Source organism: Gopherus evgoodei, chromosome 17, assembly GCF_007399415.2.
Source record: "Gopherus evgoodei ecotype Sinaloan lineage chromosome 17, rGopEvg1_v1.p, whole genome shotgun sequence".
NCBI lineage: Eukaryota > Metazoa > Chordata > Testudines > Testudinidae > Gopherus > Gopherus evgoodei.
In genome coordinates, this window is record NC_044338.1 from 7,790,405 (window position 1) to 7,812,693 (window position 22,289).

General features: G+C 44.7%; 1 protein-coding gene across 6 annotated transcripts in view; it reads right to left on the bottom strand.

Moving 5' to 3' along the window:
- Positions 1-409: 409 nt before the first annotated feature.
- Positions 410-22,289, bottom strand: part of ACACA (acetyl-CoA carboxylase alpha) — a 217,350-nt gene continuing 195,470 nt past the window's right edge. For all 6 annotated transcript variants that reach the window (XM_030536766.1, XM_030536765.1, XM_030536763.1 and 3 more), the window contains 4 exons: positions 13,945-14,099; positions 12,486-12,656; positions 3,815-3,951; positions 410-1,994 (listed from right to left, as the gene is read on the bottom strand). In XM_030536766.1, coding sequence (XP_030392626.1) covers positions 1,868-1,994; positions 3,815-3,951; positions 12,486-12,656; positions 13,945-14,099 — 590 coding nt within the window. In that variant the 3' untranslated portion in view covers positions 410-1,867. The remainder of the gene's footprint in view (positions 1,995-3,814; positions 3,952-12,485; positions 12,657-13,944; positions 14,100-22,289) is intronic.

Consider the following 22,289-nt stretch of genomic DNA (forward strand, 5'->3'; position numbering starts at 1 on the left):
CAGCAGTGATCCTTCAGTAAGTGTAGACAAGCCCTCAATGACATGACTGCTTTGATACAACTTTTCACATCCATACCTATGTTGTGCTGTCATCTCAGGATTGTTCTGTGGTTTATATCACCACCAGGAACCCTCAGTAAAATATACAGCCTTGTTTTTTGGGAAAAAAATCAACCTAGCTGCCAAAGCAATTTAAAATCCTTGTGCAGAACTCCCAATGATGAAATTCTTACCAGGCCTCCTCTGTGTCTGCTAAATTAGTTCTGCATACATACTGTTCAACAGAATGTTTCTGGGAATTTCAGGTTTACATTTTCCTTGAATGATTCTGATCTGGGGTCACTGCTGTAATCTTAACTTAGTTGTGTGTAAAACTTAAAAAAAAAAAAACCTTTTGGATAAAGGGGGATTTAAGTGCAGCCTCACTTAGCCATGTCAGTCTGTCAAATGAACAATAAATATAAGTATTAGCTATTTGGTGGCGTAGACAAGAAAGAAAATATCATCAACAAATTAAGTGTATTCTGTACCTGCCAACTAGGTGACTGTGGTGTGTTGTTGTGTAGTATTGATTGACTAGACCATGCTGTTACAGTAACAACAATCGAGTCCATAGGGGACAGTAATTAGCTCCTCAGTACATGGATGGAGGACTGCCACACAGTTAAGGGGAGGGAAAAGTTACAAACACATGCAAAAAGAGTGTCTGTCTTATTTACAAATATTACCCAAACTCCTATTTACATTTCTCTAACGAGCGCTGAAATGCTTCTGTCCACACAAGAGACCGAGCAGCTGAATTTGTTGTTTTAAAAACATCACTTTCAGTAACAAAAGTACAAAAAATTAAGAGACAGCGAGCTGGTTTTAATGTCAGTATTTCTGTGACGTTAACTATTGCCGCTTTCCCCCCATCTTTATGGAATGAGAGTTTGCTTCCTACACCTTGTAACGGAATTGCCAACTCAACCGTAACTACAGCCTGTGAATGTGCAGATAGAATATAAATTTTCTTCTGCAGCCACATGAGAGCAGGGACCAGAGTTGGGTGGGATTGGAATTAACCCATGGGATAGAAAAAGCTAACATTTGCCATACCTCTAGCATCCAGTTTATGACAGTAACACTAATAATTGTGACCTAAGTATTTACAGGTTACCGCTTCATCTCTGCCCTATCTGAGACCATGAAAGCCTGCAGTCTAGCCCCTGGAATGAAAATACTGAAACAACAGGTACTAGGTAAACAACCAAGACTGATATGTAGTGAAACTTGCGACCAGCGGAGAGGAGAGGGCAGGATTAGCTCCTCCCCAGCGTAACAGAACCATGAACACCATTTTCCCATTTCGTTGTAGTATCTTCTTGTGTGGATTTAACAAACCCCTGACCAGCCAGCACTCCACTGGTGCAGCAAGTGCCTCTTTGATACCACTGGCACATCTGTCTACTGAAACAAGACCACCATCACCAGATTGGGGGAGGGGAAGGACTAGAACGATGCAGGGGGAGGGAGGCATAGTGTTAGAGAGCCCTACTTTGCTGCTCTAAGACCTCATGGTACCACAGTACCCTTCATTGCCTTTTCCTACTGCTTTCAGAGGGCAGCCAGACAGCTAGCTGATGCATTGGTCCAGTCACTGTTTGTTAAATAAATAAGGTACAGTTAGTTAGACAGCCATAAGTTAAGTCCTCAGCAGTTTGTTTTCCTTATGTCTTTCTTTGGGGCCAGAGAGTGTGCTCCCTCCGGTCAGTGTGATTTTAAAAATTAAAAATACCATCCTTCCTTTTGCTTCCTCTTCTCAGTACAGTGGTCACAACTGAGCCTTTTGTCACAGGAAAGGGAAGAGGGCGGGAACCGGATCCTCTTATGTTGAAGGAGGCGAGTCCATTGTTGAAAGAATACGCACAATCTCAGCTCGCTGCGTAGGGGATATGTGCTGGGTCATGTGGACGATGGAATCCATGGCAACCTCAGGATTGGCCTGCACCAAGCTGCAAAGACGACAGGCTTAGCAACAGCCCCCATCTCACCTCAACCGCTGGCCCCTTCCTCCTGGCACCACTTGACAGAGTTTGCACACTGGGCTGTACTCAGCTGGCTAAATTTCTTTAAGCCCAAACATTTTCACCCGCTCTCATTCCCTGCCCCAAAGGGTAATTGAAATAGAGGATCTTTCAAAGTGTCTGGACAAGCCAGGAAGAGGTTTATTATGAACTCAAGCAGATCTTGGATTCACTAAGAGGACAGTGTCTCAGCACCATGCAATGCACAGTTCTAGCACAGATGCATAAGGGAGTTCAGGTACATGTGGATGCCAGAGGGGGTGGGACTCTCCCTGATAGGAGACACTTCCTCTTCAAAATGCCTTTTGCACAACCAAGAGTAAACTCAGGGCAGTGTCAAGGATTGTAATGGACAGAAAGAGGAAGATGCGACAATCACGCTCCCTGATCTAGAAGGCTGCTCCCAAGGGTACCTTCTCTTTTCCAGAAACACCATAATGTGATTTAAAGAGCTGTCTGTCTCCATCTCACAGTCATTTCATGTGCGCTCACGATTTAGTACCTCACATTCCCCTCTAACTCTAGTTACGTGTTTTGGGGAAAGGCTGCAAGACTCTGGAGGCTTTCCAGTCTATAATCAAGTTGCATTTTGGTATCTAATGAGAGAGAAAATAGTGTCAACATTTGGATTATACTGTGCACTTTGTCCTGCTGCATGATCTTTGAAAATTAATCAGAACCAAAGGGACATTAGAGGCTGGGTCCAGTTTCCCCAGAGAAAAGAGTAGGTACAGAAGCATATTCTGTACTATTGTACTTGAGCAGCAGAAGGATTTGTGGAAGGGAACAGAGAACTCATCCTTTAGGTGAGACAGAGAGAGCCAAAATCCTAAACCTATCCAAGAAGGCCTGCAGCAACACTCTACCCTACCAAAGATCTGCTAAGCCTTTAGCCGGAGACAATAGGGTAGTGTAGCTCAGAGAGCTTTCCTCACTACCCATTCACATTAAGGCAGAGAATGGAGCCACTTTAATTTTCCTGTATTTGTATCAATATGGGGAACACCACAAGTATTAACCCAATTTACTGGGGCTTCCATGACCTTGTTTCAGCAACGTGTGCTCTTAATGTCCATGGGGCTGAAGCAGGGCCTCTGAGCTGAGGGGCTTTCATGGACTACAGGCACCTTGAACTCAAATGATACCAACACTAAAAATGTGTTGTAAAAACAATGTCACGTTTAGGTTTTGTATCCAGTCAACTTGATATGAAGACAAGTAAAAACGTTTCAGGTTTGATTTCTAAAACTCGCTCAGTTTTTACAATCTGAGGGCTTTTACTGAAGCTAAGTGGATGTATTTAAAAAAACAAAACAAAACTTGATTTCATCCGCAGCCTGTCCATTTATTTAAACAAACACCTCACAAATTCCCTGGCGTTCTGAAACTGCAGTGAGGCAGGCCATACAATTACCTGGCAGACCTGAGCACTTGAGGGCCAAATTCTAGTTGCTTTGGTCTTACTGCCTATACTAGGGCTCCCTGTGCCCAAATCTCCCGCTGCAGGATCTCCAGCCCTCGGCCGAGAAGGCTTAGATGACAATAGTCCTCTGCATTAATACTGTCATTGCAGTAACACCCTCAGAGCTGCAATGGTTAGCAAGTGTGGAAAATGTTAGGGGACAAAAGCCCTCATGTAGACACAGCCCACCACTGAAATTAGAGGGAGCTTTTTTACTTACTAAAGTGGGGATGAGGATTTAGTTCTAGCGCCCTGCCTCATTGTGGGGAATCAGGCGTTGGCTTACCTGCGTATTTGTTTGAGGATGTAGTCTCTGGAGATGTATTTGATGTTTTCATCCACCACTGAGCGAATGCCGTCTTCTTCTGTTAGCTGTTTCTCCAGCCACTCCACTAGATCCTTATTGTTATCCCACAAGTATGCCTGCCAACAAACAAACAGCAAATGTCGCTGAAATGGTTCCAGAATGTGCATTGGGGTCCTATGGAACTTCTAGTGACAGACTGCACTAGCCTGCTCCTAATGCTACCATTTCTAAAATTTAATTAGCAATTACTGGCAACGGTGGGTAAAATATTAGGCAGAAGAGCCTTTGTGATTTCCTGGTGCAGTTAACTTTTATGGCTATGGAATGCAACTAACAATTAGCAGAAGTCAGAGAATGATATACTTGTTCTGTATCTCCCTCCTTAACATGTGATTGAATGGAAACCATGGAGGCAGGAGCTCCACAGTTTCAAACACTTAGCACTGTGGGTTAGGTGCCTCCGCTCGGAGGGCTGCTGCCCTCTTCTTTCTCATAGGCACTGTCCAAAAACCTCTTCAGCCAGCTCTATTTTACATCCAGGGCCCATTCCCTGGAGCTTGCACGGAGGTCTCCTCTCAGCAACAGGCCCACTCTAGCACAACTAGCAGTCACACACCCATCATCCCCTATACACAAAGAGGCAAACCTACTATTAGATACCAGCGTACTTGTTGTCTCTGCTATAATTAGTGCTAAGTGGGGAGGGGCTGTGTGTTTTTTTAAGTTATGTTTGAAGTTCCATCAAGTTTAGGAGAAAGTGGGATTCTCCTAAAAGGGACTAGAGCAACACACAACCAGTATTCTGGCACTTGACTTCTCTGGAGCAAAGCATCTGTTGTATGGAATGGTTTGGTGATGAGTCAAAGCAATACCCAAAGTGTATTCCATTAGCTCCGTGCAAGACCTTGGCTCCTGCATTTAGCTACTCCTCATTGCCACTGAAAAACCTCAACAGTTTTACTTTTCTGTTATTTTTTGGTTAAAGAAAGAAAGGCTTCTCAAAGAGACGTGGTACTTCCAAAACCGAACTCCTTTATTACCCACACGCTGCCACGTCAAAGCAGAAGTTCACAAGAGAAAGGACTTTTTCCCCAGGTCAGATTTCCAGAGACTCTGGAGAGTTTTCATGTTCCTGTTTAGCACAGGGCATAGGTCACTGGTTTGAACTGGAGTAAATGGTGGAGTCTGCAATTTGATGTCAGTAACTCAGCCAGAGATTAGGGCTGTATGAGAGGAGTGGATGGGTGAAGTTCTGTTGCCTGTGATGTGCAGGAGGCCAGACTAGAGGATCATGATGGCCCCTAGTGGAAGTCTGAAAGAAACTGAACATGTACTGCAGCACTTTAACTAGGCTTGAGTCCATAACCAGCCAAGACACCTAACCCCCATTTTAGTAGACATGAACATAACACAACAGGTCAAGGTGTCTACAACCATGAAAAGCCTCAGCCACAAATCACTTTTTTTTTTTTGCAAGATCATTTAGCCTGATATTTGCTAGGTAGCTGACTATATAATAATTCAGGAGTGTGTGAGATGCCTAATAGCCTTCTTGCTCTTCTTTTCTCCTCTCATTTTCTTTACAAATCATTTAAGAATTGTTTTGTTAATGGTTTCCGGAAAAACCAAGTACCACCATTAGTGCTCATTCATATTTATGTCATTTGATTTGGGTAATTAAACACAAAGCTTGTCATTTAAAGGTGCACTATCCTTCGCTGTTATCACTACGAAGTCAACGTCAGAATGACAATGAGCTCAACACAGTAATTTAAGAGGTGAGTGCAGTAAAAAAAAACAAAAAACCACACCACCTCTCAGGGGCTCTGGGATTGGAAACAGCATTGCCTCTTGCTTGAACACTTCACAAAGCCAAATAAGCATCATGACAATTCCTACTGTAGAGCAGGTCATGTTACAGGGGTAAAAGCACAGGGGAAAATAATGCATCAGAAAGCAAAACAATGCTAAACCGCTTCAGCACTCCTGCCTAGCCCCATAGTGGGTATTTTAAAACAGGCACCATATCCTCTTTTTCCATGGTCCCAGCATGGTCCTGGCTCTCCAGGGATTTGGTCTCTGACTCAAGAAGACAGAATGAATCCCAGGCATGAGACCTGGAGGCAAAAGTCTAAGTCTACCCGCCAGTTTAAAAAGGGGGTCTTTCTTATTAATGAGAGAGTAATCCATCAGCTAGAAAAATTTCATTGCTAGCCCATTTTAGGGAGATTGGGTGGACACAGCTTCTGGAAGTGGAGCAGTTTTCAAGCACATGTTATTGGGCATCCAATCCAAAAAAAATTCATAAAAAGGGCACATCCTGCCTGGGGGATTTGCATGTTCAGCCTGCAGTTACTGGCCTTCAACCCTTGCTAGTGATACTGAGAAAGGGCTACTTGGTTTAACTCCGCTTGGGTCCTCATGAACTCTGGTTAGGTCAGTTCCATCCATGCAAAGACTTCCAAGTAAAGGTCCTAATCTATGAAGCCATCAACAGGCAGATACATAGCTCCCTTCTAGCTGTTGTACCACCTGGGCCATGTGACCAGCTGTGAGTGTTTCTGCCCTTTGACCACGCTGTAGGTGACGGGAGCAGGCCTATAAAGAACAGCCTGCAGTTAGGTTACTGACACACAGCAGCTGATACTTCAAAACAACAGAGAAACTGCCACCAGCAAGCGCCTCCTTCAGGCAGCACCTGACACATGCAAATTGGCAGTCAGATATATGGAGTCATGCAACACTCCAAGATTGTCAAGCAGCCTCTGGCAGTAAATAGCATGGGATATTTTGTTCCTAAAATGAGGTGCTGCTCCCTGCACCAGAAGCCAGCCCCACAGAGTAGCTGTGAGAGCACCTGTGCAACAAGGACGTGCAAATACCACAGACCACATGAGATGGTCTCCTATGCATGCAACTGTGGAAGTGCCTTGTGCAGCAACAGCGTATTGAACACATCAGAGAGACATTCTGAGGGGCAGTAGACATGGTTGAAGTGTCTACTCATTACTATGCTTATTTGAGTGAGTAAACATAGGTCATAGGGGTGCTGTGTTTGGTGGCTCATAAGCGTACATGCGTTAACTTTGTTAATCCCATGATGTATTCATACCAGACAGTCTACAGCCCCTGTACTAAGAGTCATTACGACTATTTAAGCACTGTACATGTATTGCCATTGTATTCAGCGATAGATAATTACAATGGTACCATGCATGCTTTAGACTTACATCTCCGGCCAAAAGCATAACATCAAAAATATATGTTTTACTATAAAGGGGTTGTATTATCAGCATAACGTCAAAAAAATAGGAGACAAAATTTTTTCTCAAATCAGTCCATGCTAGAAATAATGACAAATATTTTGATGTATTCCCCTGGTACAAGGAAACTCATACTGTCATATGACAGGCTTGTGCTTTAACCAAAGACAAAAAAGTACAGGAGAAAATGGATCACCTCGGGCTAATGATTTCTCAAACTTTCCAAAACAGCACTATTTTGAGTACTGAGTTACATTATCAATAGTATTTAAAAACTTTCTGCCAATTTTGGTCAAAATTAGACTGTGTTTCTTTGAGTGATGGCCCTTTTAATGATTTTTTCAGACTGGATGCCCAATAACAGTGACACGTTATCTAAAAATGGCACCACTTCCGGAATCTGCGTTCATCCTGATGATGACCAACATACATGTGCCTAACACGTGATAGCAATGATATTTTTCTAGCCCAAAATGGGTCCGGGCTGGTAGACTGTGTGTTTTATGGGTCTCTTCGCCTAAAGGAAAAGTTTTCTTAACTCACCAGAGTGTTGGGCAGATGAATACGCTTGTTTGGAAAACATTAACATTGTTGCAGAAACAGTAAAATATTCTCAGGACAATAGCTACCTCTCCTCACTGAGTGAAAATGTTTCTCTCTCATCTTCCACATAGCCTGCAACTATGGGAGGTTTTCCCTCCACCAGCTGCAGCATGCTGTCTTCTAAGGTCCGGATTTGATCCGAGACCTTGTTGCCCTCTGAGTGAATTTCATACTTCTAGAGCAACACGCTTGCTGTGAGTATGGTTTACTCTTTGCTCACAGGGTAACCTTTTCTTATTCATATCAATAAATTAAGATAGACACATCCAGATTGATAAGCTTCATCTCTGTTCCTTAATCTTCTATCAATTTCCTATGACCATGGAATTCTGTGCAAGTTTTCCCACAAATGCTCTCTCTTTTCCTGCGTTGACACAAGTATCATCCCAGAACAACACACCAGGGGGTGCAACCCAGCACTTACGAGCCACCCAGGGTGACCAGATGTCCCGATTTTATAGGGACAGTCCCAATTTTTGGGTCTTTTTCTTATATAGGTTCCTATTGCCCCCCACCCCCATCCCGATTTTTCACATTTACTGTCTGGTCACCCTAGAGCCACCCTATTGTAACAACCCACTGTCTCAGTGGTGCAGACCCACATGCATGAATAAAGCACGGTATGTATAGGCCTGTGTTCATGAGCAACCCTACAACAACAATCCAACAGGCATCCAGTGGGCTGAGGGTAAGTGGAAAGGCTTCTGGGGTACTGAAAATCAGCAAGGTGAGAGATATTTTTTGAGTATGAAACACACTGGCCATGTTCAGTATCAGGCAGAGATCAGGGCCTCACAGTGTCACACCTGGATTTTTTCTAAGCACTATGTATCTAGTTATCTCAAAACAGTGTTGTCACCTCAGCTTCCACATTTAGCTTATTTCATTATTATTTTAAGCTTGCTAGTTTCTGCTCCTTGCTTCTGCTGCTAGACGTGAAAGAAATGCCCACTGCATACAAAGTAGGGCACTTACGAGGATTTCAGTGGAAGGGAAAACCCCCCCACCAGTAAATGCCTTTTGGTTTGCAGACTTGCATAAAGCTAGATTTACCCAAGAATCCCAAAGCTTTTAGTTTAGGAGAATATTTAATACTCTTATTAATCATTTTTAATCCGTTTGCTTTTAATTAAGAAACAGCATGATGCTTTCCTATCAACATATGCCAGGGAGCAGATTAATTGTGGCTTAAGATAACTCTCCTTGATTGGTGTAATGTATTAGCTAACGAGATGCCCGCTCCTAAAGATGCTCAGACACTACCTTGGAAAGCCTGCTGCCCCCCCCCCGAGAAAACTTTCTTCTCCTCCCCTTTTAGAGCCCCAGAGTGTTGGAGATTTTTATTTTATTTTATTTTTAAAGTCTCAAACAGGAGCTTCAGAGATTTTTTTCAAAGATTGCCCACTTCAGAATTCAGGCACAATTAAAAAAAAGAGGAATGAAAGAAAGAAAAACGAACAACAAAATGATCAGAGGAAATAAAGCCAATGTGCCGGAATATGAAAGAGGTACTGTTCGTGAGCCACCCCCGCCTCTCTCTACCACCTTTAGCAGCCTGTTAAGGAGACGCAGCTTATGGACAGCCCCAGAGGAAGTTTGAGACACCACTGTACTGTTTTCCTAGTTTGCAAGACGTAGGATGGCCTGATAAAACAGGGATGAGTGCCATACTGGCACATCACTCCTTTGGGGAAAAACCCAAGAACTGCATAAAGATAACAGATCCTTTCCCAATATTGCTGGCACAGGGCAAGATTTTGGACATTTATTCAGTACCAGCCTTTCTTTTTCTTCCTCCCCACCCCCCACCATCCCCCCAAGCTTCTACCTCAGAGGCTCAGAAGGGGCTTTGGGAGACTGCTCAACAGAGCTGGAAGTGGTTTTCCTTAACAGGCTCTGGTGACGGATAGAAACACCATGTGCAATGTAGGTAGAACAGCATTGCCATGACTGGACCTCTCTTTGCCTTGTGCATCCTTCTCTAAGATGGGACTATCAGCCCAGGCTTTGGGCCGCTTTTTCAAGCATGAATGAACATTTGTAAGGTGCTACTTAGATGCCAAATATTGTTATTCATGTCTTAATAAGACTTGTATAAACATTACTAAAATACCAGTCAGTGATTAGAGGGTATTACAACCACATTGTAGCCACTTCTATACAGATCTCTAGATGTAAAAGAAGAGAATCTATTCCCACAATGTTTAACCCCAACTAGAAAGAAAGGATGGTCCTGGGACTCAGGAGATCTGGGTTCAGCAGTTCCTGGCTATATCACAGATTGTGTGTGAGACCTTAGGGGAGTCACTTAAGCTGTCGGTGCCTCAATTTCCCTGTCTATAAAATGAGGCGGTAATGTCACAGCCTTTGTCTTGTCTATTTAGATTGTAAGCTGTTTGACACTCCCTTTTACTATGTGTTTGGACAGCACCAAACACAATGAAGCCCTGGTTATAGTTGGTGCCTTTACGTGCTACTTGGGTACAAATTAATAATAGTTTTTAGTAATTTGTATCTTTTGTACTACTAGTGGCCAGTTTCATTGTAAGTATTATTGAATCATGCTGCCAATAATCTTTTGGCTAAGTAGACAGGCTGCGCACCAGATGGGGTACATTTAATGACACTGATGCAGCCAAATGCAATAAGGTCTGAGTTTCTGTAGGGACATCACAACTTCCCCCAATAGCTCTCAACAGATTTTGAAATTCCAACTCTGACTTTTCCAAACCCTTTCTAAATCTCTGCACCCGAACAGCAGACAAGAACGCCACACTATCTGCAAGCTGGCAATTCCAGTGGTTTCAACTACAATACCAGAACTCACCAGAACTGACTTCTCCAAGGGAAACAAAAGAATTACACCACTCACTTACACGGTCAGGGTGTCTTGAAAATTCCTTTGGCATTCTCTCTTCCTTTCTGGGGCGGGGAAGGGAGGAGGACAAGAGGGACTGAATGATGACACAAGAATTCAGAAAGGAGAAGAAATTTTCCTAAAGGGAAAGCGTGGGAATATGTTTTCATTGTTAAGGGGTTTTGCCCAAGTAATTAACATGAGCTGTTTTGCAGAGAAGCAGTAAAACAACTGGCCAAAGCGTGCATTGTTTGAAAGGCAGACAGTCTTTGCTGCACATAAGGCTCTTCAACACTTTCTGTAATAGTCCTTCATTTTTCAGGGATCTGCCTAATCTATGCCCACTCTGAACTGAAATTTGGGATATAAAGGTCTCAGACCAAGAGTGATCCTTTCCCCTCTCACACACAATTGGGTGTGTGTGTGTGGGGGAATTATTTCATTCACATGATTCAAGCTGAGTATTTATTAAAAATACTGAGCCATCATTTTAGAACGTTACTATACAGTTTCAGCATTTCAAATTATGAAAAACAGAATTATTCACTTCCTTGGGGATTCCAGTGGCTAATTAGTTATGTTCTCTTCCCCACGCCCAATACGTATACTAATAGGAGAGTTTCCCATAAACCGCATTTAGTCAATGGGGACGGGGAAAACGTTAATTATATACATATCAAATCCCTTTCCACTATGTTACTCCCTTTATATAGTGAAGAATCCCTTTCCACTATGCTGATAGCCTGCATTATAAATGTGAATTTAGTGCTTATGAAAGGGGCTGGATTGACAGCCTTGAAGACTGATCCTCTGCTGACCCATGGAGTTATCACATAGTACAGTGTGCAGCTCTCCCCACATCCTGTCTCAACACTGACCGGGAGAGGCCACCTCTGAGGGTAAAAGAGGGCTCTGTTTCCATGACCCATTCAGTCCTTGGCCTCTGTGGAGGCTGCCAACAAGGAGGCCAGTTAATATCAACTGTGGGGGTCCATGTGATATTTCTCCTGCAGTTGAACTGAAGCCCAAGCCCAGAGAAAGAGCAGCTCTTTATAGCAGGCTCTCTCTTCCCATTCACCAGGAAATCTTAGAGCTAGGAGGCCCTCTCACCTCTTCAAGGCAGAAGACACTCCACCGAGCTAACCCACCATTGTTAAGCCTCATTTTACACTTGTAGAACTTCTAATGCCAGCTTCCACTGGAAATTCTGCCAAAGGCCATTGCAGACAGTTCAGGTCAAGGCCGTGTTTTAAGTAGCTATAGCAGACAAATGTCACGTTCACACTTAATACTCCCAATCAGCATGTTCAGACTAATTTTCCAAACATGCTTTCCTCTTCTTGCAGCTTAGTTCTTTTTTAATGGTATATCCTACCATCACCCATTGGAATGCATCACTCCTCCAGAAAAACACAAATCCTGCCTAAGCAATTTAGGTGCTTGAGGATATTTTACAGCTATAACCTCTGTATGGAGGGGGGGAGGGAAGGGGAGCCTTTCTGCCACAATAGCCAGGACCTTAAAGAACGGAAGGCAAGAACATGGGCTGCCAATGGTATGTTCTCCAACACCATACTTGGGAAAACCTACTGAATGTGAAAATCTTTTGCCTCTTTGACCTATTCTGTATTCACACTTGACCATGTTGCTATAAAGACCCAGCACTTCCCACATCCCATCATTCATGCAGAACAACTTAGGGCTTGGAGTACGCAGCTTGCCCTGTTGTTCCTAGCAGCCTGATTTCAAGGAGCCACCTGGAATGCCTTTGGACTTCACTCCACTGTCCCCCATCTCTGCACAGTCAATCAAGCAGGGTATTCCTATTAGAACCAGGGACCCAGTTTGTCTTTGCTGCAAGGCCACTGAACTCAACTGGGTACAACCAGGGAGGGAGCATGGCTTTAGGAAACTCTCTTTGCTTTACCTTTACTGTCCCCTCAACTTCCACGAACCAGCGCCTCAACATGGCCTGGATCTGTCCATCTGTCAGCTCAGGATTGGCATCATGGATCTTCTTCTTGACCAAGTCTTCTAGCAGAAGGCGCCTTAGTCTCCAGTAGAAGAAAGTACGGGAGGTTCTCCACTCTAGAACATCCTGTGCAAGACCCAGATGGTGAAGGAGGGGAAATGAGTGAGGTCAGAAAACCCAGATGCCAGAGCCATATTTAGCTCCCACAGATTAAGGCAGGATACTTGGGACCTCGCCACTGCAATCAGAGGGGGGCTCAGAGGTGGCGCAAAGTAGCAGGGTAGTGCTGATTAAGCTGCCTGCTGGGGTGTGTTGGCTCACTTGGACAGAAAATGGAGATGTGAGAGAGGAGAGAAATGTTGTACCCATTTCGGGTGGGAAGGTGACTGAAAGGGAGAATCTCTCATGGGAGGGGAGACTGGGTTTGGAGGAAGAATCTGGGAGCAAAGTTTTGGTGGATCGATGCCCATTTACCCTTACGTCCACCTCAGCTCACAGAGAAGCTCCCTTAGCCCCTAGCGGGTATAAAGGCAGGGACTGGGGAGAGGCTCAGGCTTGGATATGTTCAGTGAGGCTGCTTGCAAAACAAAACCACAATGGCAAAAAGTATTCTGAGTGCTGAGCTTTGAAACTGCCCACCTTGTCATACTAACCCGGCCTCCTGCACCTCTGTTCTCCCCACTCCCTTCTAAACTCTCTTCCCTTCCACAATGGAGGACACTGATTTATCAACACATCATGAGAAACAAGCAGCCTCAAGGAAAAATCCCCAACACGCTCGCATTCCAAACTTCCCCAGGGAAAATACAATTCAGACTGCATTTGGAAAGCCATCAGGGTGACTAACTCAGCCCAGGTTAAAGCTCCGGCAATGGAGCTGGACTTTACTATTCTGCTACAGCTCATCTGTTCTACTCACTGCTCAAACAAGGTCAGCCAAAGACCACGGAGTGCATCCATTTAGTGTCTTTACTTCCTACCTGTCTGCCTGCGAATGAAGAGTTTGCCATTGGAAAGGGAAGTGTCTGGTGAGTTTTTTTTAATCAATTAGCTGGTTGCAGGCTTATGAATGAAAGTGTGGGACCACAAACCAGTAGGGGTAAGTTAGGGTGTTGGAAAGCACCCAACATTAATACTAGGTCAAGGAGCTGGACCAACTCAGGCAGAGGATGGGACTGGGGAGAGAGATGGCTGCAAGAATTACTGGGAGAGGGCACTTGGGCATGAGGTTTACGGGGTGCATGAGTCTTTGATCCTGCTTTGCTCTATCAGTAACTGGCTAGGGTTTGGAAGATTTCAGAAATGGCTGCATTTGTTCATCTCAGTCTGTGACAATTTCCTTGGCTGCATTCAGTGCATGTACATGTGCCGGGCCTTTTGACAGGAATTGTAAGAAAGGATCCATTATACTTACAGTAATGACACCCTTCTCCTGCATCCGGCCTGGCGTGTCATGCAAGTCAGCAAACTGCACCGCTACCTGATGGTAAATGGGAATTAGGAATTCCTCCCGTTCCTTCAGCTTGGTCTCCAGCTCCTTCCGCTCAGCTGGGCTTAGCTCTGGGGTGCCTGGAATCAGACAGTGACCGTGGAAGGGTTAAAACAGGTGTGTGCAAAGAACCCCAGCTTTGGCAGACCAACCGACTGCCTGCTTATTGTCTGTAATCACACTGAACACGATCAACACATTATGTTGCTTAGGTGCTTTGGGGGGGGGGGGGCGGGGGGAGTAATGTTTCCTCTCTGGACTGGCCCTTTGGCTTTGGGTTTCCCAGTAGTTGATAAGCAGCAACGTTCTTTAACATGGCATTTTTAGTCCATGAGGGACTTTGGACTGCCTAGCGTTTCACAACACAGTCCACAGTGCGTTCTCTGCTTTCTCTTTACGGCTACCTTCCCCAGCTCCTCTCCAACCATGGAGCTTCCAAGAATTCCTGCGACTACTGAGGCACTGTGTTTCTGGAAGTTCAGGCACAGAACTGGGAAGTGGGGATTCTATGTTCTAATCCCGGCTCTGCGATGACTTGCTGGGTGGCCTTGGGGCTCAGTTTTCCACGTGTAAAATGAGGACAATACTGATCTACCTACTTCACGAGACAATTGTGAGGATTTGGTAGTCAACGGTGGTAAAATGAAAACCGATATGATACATTATTTATTATCAGCAGCGTGACTGCATTAACAGCCCCGTCCAAGCCCACATACACACACATAAGACAACCTCCTAAAATCCTAATGGCAGGTCAAAATGCCACACATCCATGAGAGTCAGTTACTTTCTTAACTTTTCCCTAGTTTGTCATCAGTCACCACCACTTGGAATTCCAGCTTGTACAGACCCAGGGTAACCATGGCACTGAACCATACATGTGTGGGCTGGGTGGTGAAGACTGAATGAAAACCCAGGGATGGGATGATTGTCCTCTCGGGAAACATGCACTTATTGATGGAGGAAAAGCCCAGGTCAAACCTGGTATCTGCTTCTTCCCATCTGTATCCTGAAGCAGCCAGGGACAGTCACTCTGTGAACATGGAAGTTCCCTAACCATATATCTACATTCTTGGATGCTGCCAATTCACGAGGTCATCTGAGCACACTAGAATCTTCTTATTGCTGAAAGTAAAGATGGGAGTTGATGGGTTTGGGTCAGCTCCCTGCACCCCATGACTCAGACCTTGGTCCAAAGCTTGCAGATGACTACTGTCATCATAATGGGCCATACCAAAAAAGTTGATCTGAACAGCACCAATCTTTGGATCTGAAATCAGCAGCTGAGGTCCCCAGCTCTGCCTAAATTCCAGAGAGGTAGCTCCTCCCAGAACCATCCAAGTGCAGTAGGTAGTTATCCCACAGATTTGGCACCTGAATGAGAAAAGGATGATCCTATCTTGTTCTTTGGTGTACTGTGCAGTAGCACTGAGCGTGTGCGTGCGCACACACACACACACACACACACACACACCCCGCTGGTGTGGAATACATCAGAGTACAGGCACAGCTCTACGGAGAAGGAAGGTGCTCGCCCCTCGCACTGGAACCATCAGACTGGAGCTCTCCAGGCTGACCCAGCCATGCACCACACTCTACTGTCATCTAGGCCTCCTACCTGCGAGGGTGCAGAACTCCATCAACACCGATCTCACGCTGACAGTCTTGACTTCCAGTTTGTACAAAACACTCTCTAATTAGAGCAGTCTTCACCTGGTCAGTGGGCTTTTCACCTCTGGGGCTGCTCACTGAGTCACACCCCACCCCCAGGCCCTGACCAGAAGGACCGAAAACCGTTCTTGTCAAACAGGCAACAACAAAAGGGCAGAGCTTAGTGTAGATCAAACCAGGTTCCTGTCGAGGCTGCAGCTTGCGGCCAGGTTCTGGTTTGGAAAGTTAGCAGCCTCACCTGGAAAGACAGGCAGGACTAGATATTCCTGAGCACGACGGGAAGTGTCATCTCATACTACATGAAGGCAAATGCCTTATTGATTACAGTATTGATGGAGCCATCTGGCAAAGACAAATCTATAATATTGGCTCAGACCATCAGTGATTAGTATCACCAGGCTGGCTTTCAACTCCCATTCTTTCAAATGTAACAGCATTCCCACCTAGAGTTCCTTTCACTTTTACATGCACCTCCATTGGGCTTTATCAATACCTGGCAGTTTTGAGGCTCTGAGAAACGCTCCTGCAATGTTCCCTAGAAATGGCTGAAAAATGGTACTGCTTGATCTGCACTGGCCAGTCAAACTACATTAGCAAGAAACCTTTCTAAAGCAAGTGACAGAAAGCTTCTGCTAACATGATTTAAATGCCAATGAATTAAGCCATGATTTAGGAGACCTAACGACAGGACTTATCCCCATAAATTAACAATGTCTCAGAGTGTTACAGTTTTCTAAAACTACAGACAAAATTAATGTCTAATGCAAATACACACACACACACTTTACACTTTCCTAGCATTTGTTTCCTACTAGTACCTATCAGTTTTCAGTGTCTCACTACAGAGGCAGCACAAGTTACATTCAGAGCTATTGCAAAAGATCACAAAACACTTCACTCATTTAAGTTACTTGCTGTCAATCAAGGCAAATCTAGCGACAGATCCCATATGAACTTGGAGAACAGGACGACAAAGACGTCAAAATGACACTGTCCCACTGAGCTGTTATTTTTGTTTATTTTAAAGGTTTGTGTGCAAAATGAAATTATATTGCTTTCAATGAAATGAAATTAAAGCGTTCGGATTAATGTAGCCTTGTGAAAGAACCCAGAAGAACTAACTGAGCAAGGCATAAGGTGGGCTATGATTCTGCCCATGACTGCGCTGCTAAAGGTGCTACATATTGTCTTGCAGCAGCCCATTGCTGTTTCCAGCCAGTGGACAGTCTCATACAAAGCTCAAGAGCTGTGAGGTGGCTTTGCACCGTGTATTAATTGAGACCAGGATTCAACCAAACTCATTTTCAACTGAGACCTAAAAAGTGTCTCTCTCCTCCCCACCGAGAATGACTTGTTAAAATAATTCCTAAAAGCAACCATTCCACCATGGGACTGAGAACCTGAATTCTCCCCTGCTCAGCCAACGGGCCACAGTTAGCTTTGGTGTAAGCAGGTGCAGCTCCTTTGAAGGTGCACTCACCTACTGCAGGGCAAGACTGGCCCCAAGCCCAGTGCAAGGAGAGCAGGTTAATTCTCTCCCCCGGCCACACAACGATGCGCACAACAGGCACTTGTGCAGAAGCAGGGGACTTAATGCCAGTCTTGGTTCCATTCGAGCACAGAGCGCAAGCTGAGCCCAATTACATGCTACCAGACGCTCGGGGAAAATGTGGCGGTTTTAACCTCCCACCTACACTGGGGCCTGAGCAGAGGCTGTGAAGCTCCTGTTGTAGGTTCACAGCTTTAGATAGTGTGTGGGTGGGGAAGCCCTAGTAAACAATGACCCTCCTTTGCACTTCTATAGCACCTGCCCCCCCCCCCCCCCGCAAGGAAAAGGCTTTACAAATGTTAATTCATTTCACCTTGCAATGCCCTGGGAGATATGCAAGCACAATTATTCTCACCGTACAGAGCAGAAAGTGAGGCAGAAAAAGGTTAAGTGAGTTACCTAGTAACATAGAATAAAAACCAGGAGACTTGACTGTCAGCCCCCTTTCTCTAGCCACTGGACAACATTCCTTTCCTTCCTGTTGGCGTCTCCTCTGTCGGGCTTGTGAATGCCACCAGCTTTCTGCTCTTTATTGTTCGCAAAGTCATGTCAATGGGATTAAATGTAATGAAAGGAGATCAGCTATTGTCAGGCTGTCATGCTTCCTGGCTGGGTGATGTGGAAGGTGACTGTCACTCCTCTGGGCCGTACAATGCCACATAAATGGTCCAGTTTGAAAGGGCCAGGGTCTGGAATCAATCTGGAGCAGAGTGCGGCTGTGAACACAGCCAAAGCGGAATCAGCACCACAGACAGCACAGCTGCTCTGTTAGCAAGTTCGAGGCCATATGCAGACTGTGTCCCCGCTTTGTAAAATCGCAGGTCACGTATACAGTAATTTTTTTCAGCTCAGGCCTTCAATGTAAGCATGTTAAATGATGGTGGGGATGCTCTGGTGTTTTATAGCTGAAGAATTTTTAAAAAGAATTGTTTTAACTTCATGTTTCTCTGTACACTTCTAATGGCAGTGTCTGCACTGAAGCCAGGAACACTCATGTATTCTAGGCTGTCTGCCACTCTCTTGTACAGACAAACCAGCTAGGCACAGTAATGATTTAGGTGAGATTAACAAATATGTCAATGTCTATTTTCTGCTTAATTTAAAAGCAGCGTCTATAAAGATTTTTGACTTCTGAACCCTGTTCTCCTGAAAGAAAGAAGGTAACAATGAGGAGGGGGGGATAAAGAGTGATTATCCTATCATTGATCGTTTGTCAGGAGCATTTCTTATTCACTGGACTATTGTAAAAAGCTAAGCTCTCGATCAATCCTGTAAGCCCCCTGTACAATTAAATATCTTGGAATGGGTTTCTTTCTTTTCTAGCCACATCTTGAAGCCTCAGGGTTTTTCAGAAAGCCAGAGCGTTATTTATTTTTATTTCACAGAAAGAAGTCTCCATCCAAAAATCTTACCCCAGCAAGAAAGGTGATTTAAAAAAAAGAAAGAAAGAGTCAGGCATTTCTTTTGTTCTAAAGAAACAGCTGAATTATCAAATATTTAATCAAAGTGTCAAATTTAAAGTGATTAGAATAGCTCTCAAATGGTGTTTTACATCACTAGATCCCAAAGTGCTTTACCCCAGGAGGTCAGTAGCATTATCCCCACTTTTTAGAGGCCTAGGGAGAAGTGACTTGCCCATGACCACCCATCAGGCAGAGCTAGGAAGAGAACCTAGGTCTCCCAAGCCCCAGGCCAGTGCTCTGTCCACTATGCCACACTGCCTTCCATTAGAGAGCTGTGTGTATGGAGATCGGTTACCAATAGATGTATATACTAAAGAAAAAACAAATTCTAAAAATTGCTATACTTAAAGACACAGACATATAGTACAGCAGCTCTCTCTATAGGCAGATAGTGCATGAAGCTATTAACAGGGGGAGGGATAGCTCAGTGATTTGAGCATTAGCCTCCTAAACCCAGGGTTGTGAGTTCAGTCCTTGAGGGGGCTATTTAGGGATCTGGGGCAAAAATCTGTCAAGGGGTTGGACTAGATGACTGCCTGAGGTCCCTTCCTGATATTCTGTGACAGTAAGAAGATATGAGGGTGAGTGGAAGAAAAATACTAGAATCTAAATTCATTTCAGCCTTGAAGAGGTATATTAGGTGGGATGCACAAACTCACTGAAGATTTCTTTTAAGATTAAGAACGGAGTTTGAGACTTTCATAAGCTGGCAGAGGATGCAGGACACTGTCCTAACAGAGAGCCTGGGGCTATTCTGTTTGCACTGGGTTTTGTGCCATACAATTGTGAATGAGAGTTTTGGCTTGGATTTGCAGATTACTTTACAGTTTTTGAGTGTATATATTTAAATATAAATAAAATGTGTGCATGTTTATGTGTACACAAACACAGATGTGCAGGAAAGGAAAGAATAGGGATAGCTCAGTGGTTTGAGCATTGGCCAGCTAACCCCAGGGTTGTGAGCTCAAACATTGACGGGGCCATTTAGGGAACTGGGGTAAAAAAATCTGTCTGGGAATTGGCCCTGCTTTGAGCAGGCGCTTGGACTAGATGACCTCCTGAGGTCCTTCATAACCCTGATATTCTATGATTGTGTGTAAGTATGAATATATACAGCTCTGATTTGACCACAGCAGCTGGATATCCCAGTATTAGACATGTAAAGATGTTACTGTTTTGTAGCCTTTATCTTCTAATAGTAGCAACAATTACAATAAGACTTCATAATTCTACATCATCTTTTGTCCAGCTATACGAAGGTGCTTTAAAACTAACTTGACTATCACTGCTGCGAGCATTGCAGAAGTAACACTGAAATACAGAGGGCAAGTAAATTTTCCCAAAGTTTGTCAGTGTGGGGGTCTTGCACCAAGCCCTCAACACCACAGAATCCCTGCATGAATGGAATAGCTGTGAGAGCAACCTCTGTCTCCGATCCCACATGCTGGGGAGGTAAGCTTCATGCTGGCTCCAAGTATGCCAGCAGGGAAGGAAGCACTTGGGTGGTCTAGGAATTAAGGAGCACGGGGCATTGGTTTCTACTCCAACAATAGGCTGGAGCAGTGCTCACACAGGGGCTGTGCTGCAGCCCATAGCATGCCCCCAGGTTGGGGTGTGTGTGTATCTTCTGTCCCCCAGCCCCTTCTTAGTTCCCTGCACAAAGTTTGTTTACTTTGATTGTGTGGCTGCCTGCATGTGAGTTTCACCCACAGTGAGTTAGTAACAGCGCTAGGCATATTAACCAGAGAACTAATTCCGTGATCACTAGCCTGCATTCCCGGGAAGTGGGACTGCATGTCGGAAATGTGGGAGGCAGGGCACCCCACTATAGTGGGGCTGGCACTTTACAAATTAAAAAGGATTATCACCGTATCATGGTTTTATGTTTCGCAAAATGATAGGAATGAATAAGCCAACAGCCTCCATTCAAATACAACAAAAACTAATCAGGAAAAACTGGTTATTATCTGGGAATAGGAAATACTTGCCCCCAAATGTTTTCACAAAATGAAAGACGTAAATATTGTCTGGACTGTTTGTCAGGGCTCCGTCTGTCTGGTTCACACTTACACAACTTCACTGGAGTGTTCCTCTGCTACCCACACCCATGCTAGGAACAGAAAGGGTCACCCAACTCTGAGCACCACCGTGCTAAGCTATTACCACTATCCCAGGTAAGGAGCTAGCTATATTGAAAAGCACTGGGTACTCTTTGGGCCAGGGACCATCTTTTTGTTATTTGTAGGCACAGTACCTGGCAGATTGGGGCCCCAACACCTGACTGATGCTTCTAGGGGCTACCACAACAGTTAACTAAAGAAGGCCTTTATAAACGCCGAGTCTGAAGGAGAAGCTCCTCCCAAAGCCTGCTCCTACCCATTGCACAGGGATAGGTGTGCAGGCTTTATAGCTTGCAATCAGAGAGGAAGACTTCAGAGAAGTTGCCCTCCCTGTGCAGACTAATGGTAAAGCCTTGGTCATAAATCTATAGGAAGACCTATTCTGTAAAGTGCTCTGATATTGAATGTCAATTTATACTCCTCTCCAAAAGTTAAGGGAAGAAATCACAGCCGAGAAAGCAACGTCTAAACTCTTTTGATTTGTGCCCCATTAAACAGAGAACCTCTTTTGGAGTAACAAGCCAATACTTCAGCTCTTCCCTCCCATGTGTACGTCTCAGAGAGAGAGCGCGCGCCACTGACGGGCACAGTGTCCAGTAGTGATTACAACCTGCTAGAATGTCAGGCTCAGGCTGCCTTTAATAAAGTTCCTGCCAGATGGAAATGGCTGAGCGGGACCATGAATCACGGCTTCCCATAACATTTAGCAGCAAAGTGCTTTTTTTAAATATGACCAGTTTAACAGGTTAGACAAAATGACTTCGAGAAATGTTATTGTAGCTTCCCTCTGATTGCAGAAAGCTGGGCAGCTTCTGAATCAATGTGATGGTTTACGGTTTCTCAGCTATTAATATGGGGGATTTTCCCCTCCGCCCGCAATGCACAGCCTCGCACGGTAAAGCTTCTCTACTTGCTTCCCATCGCCTCTCATCTATGCCAGTAAAGATGTAGGCAACAGCCCAACCTCCAGGCTTCTCACCCAGCACCTTGCTGAGGCAGAAGCTCACTCACTTTAACACTGCTTGACACCATCAGAATGGGGTAAATTAGACTCCTGTTGATAATATCTTTACTGAGCAAAACACACTCACTGTCCTAAATCAGCATCTCACCACGCGGAGTCTGGCCCAAAACGAGGGAAGCCCTCTACACAGTGGCTAGATTGACCCTCTAACAATTCAGGAGAGCCCAGCTCCACTGGTCTCCAGGCCAAAGTCAAATGGATCCCAGGAGCACCACTGACTAACCCTGCTTGGCGAACAGAAGCCCTTCTCTGTCAGCAGCCTCTGGCTTTGTGAAACCAGCGAGGGAGCTTTTCCTTTGGTTCCTGAACTCCAAATTTAGTCCCCCCATGAACAATGGGGGTCTGGGAAATAAACCTAGGCCAGTGATTTTTAAGGGTGTTTTGTACAACATAAATATTAATCTACAGAATAGCACAAACATGCTCGCTACCGGCAACACAGA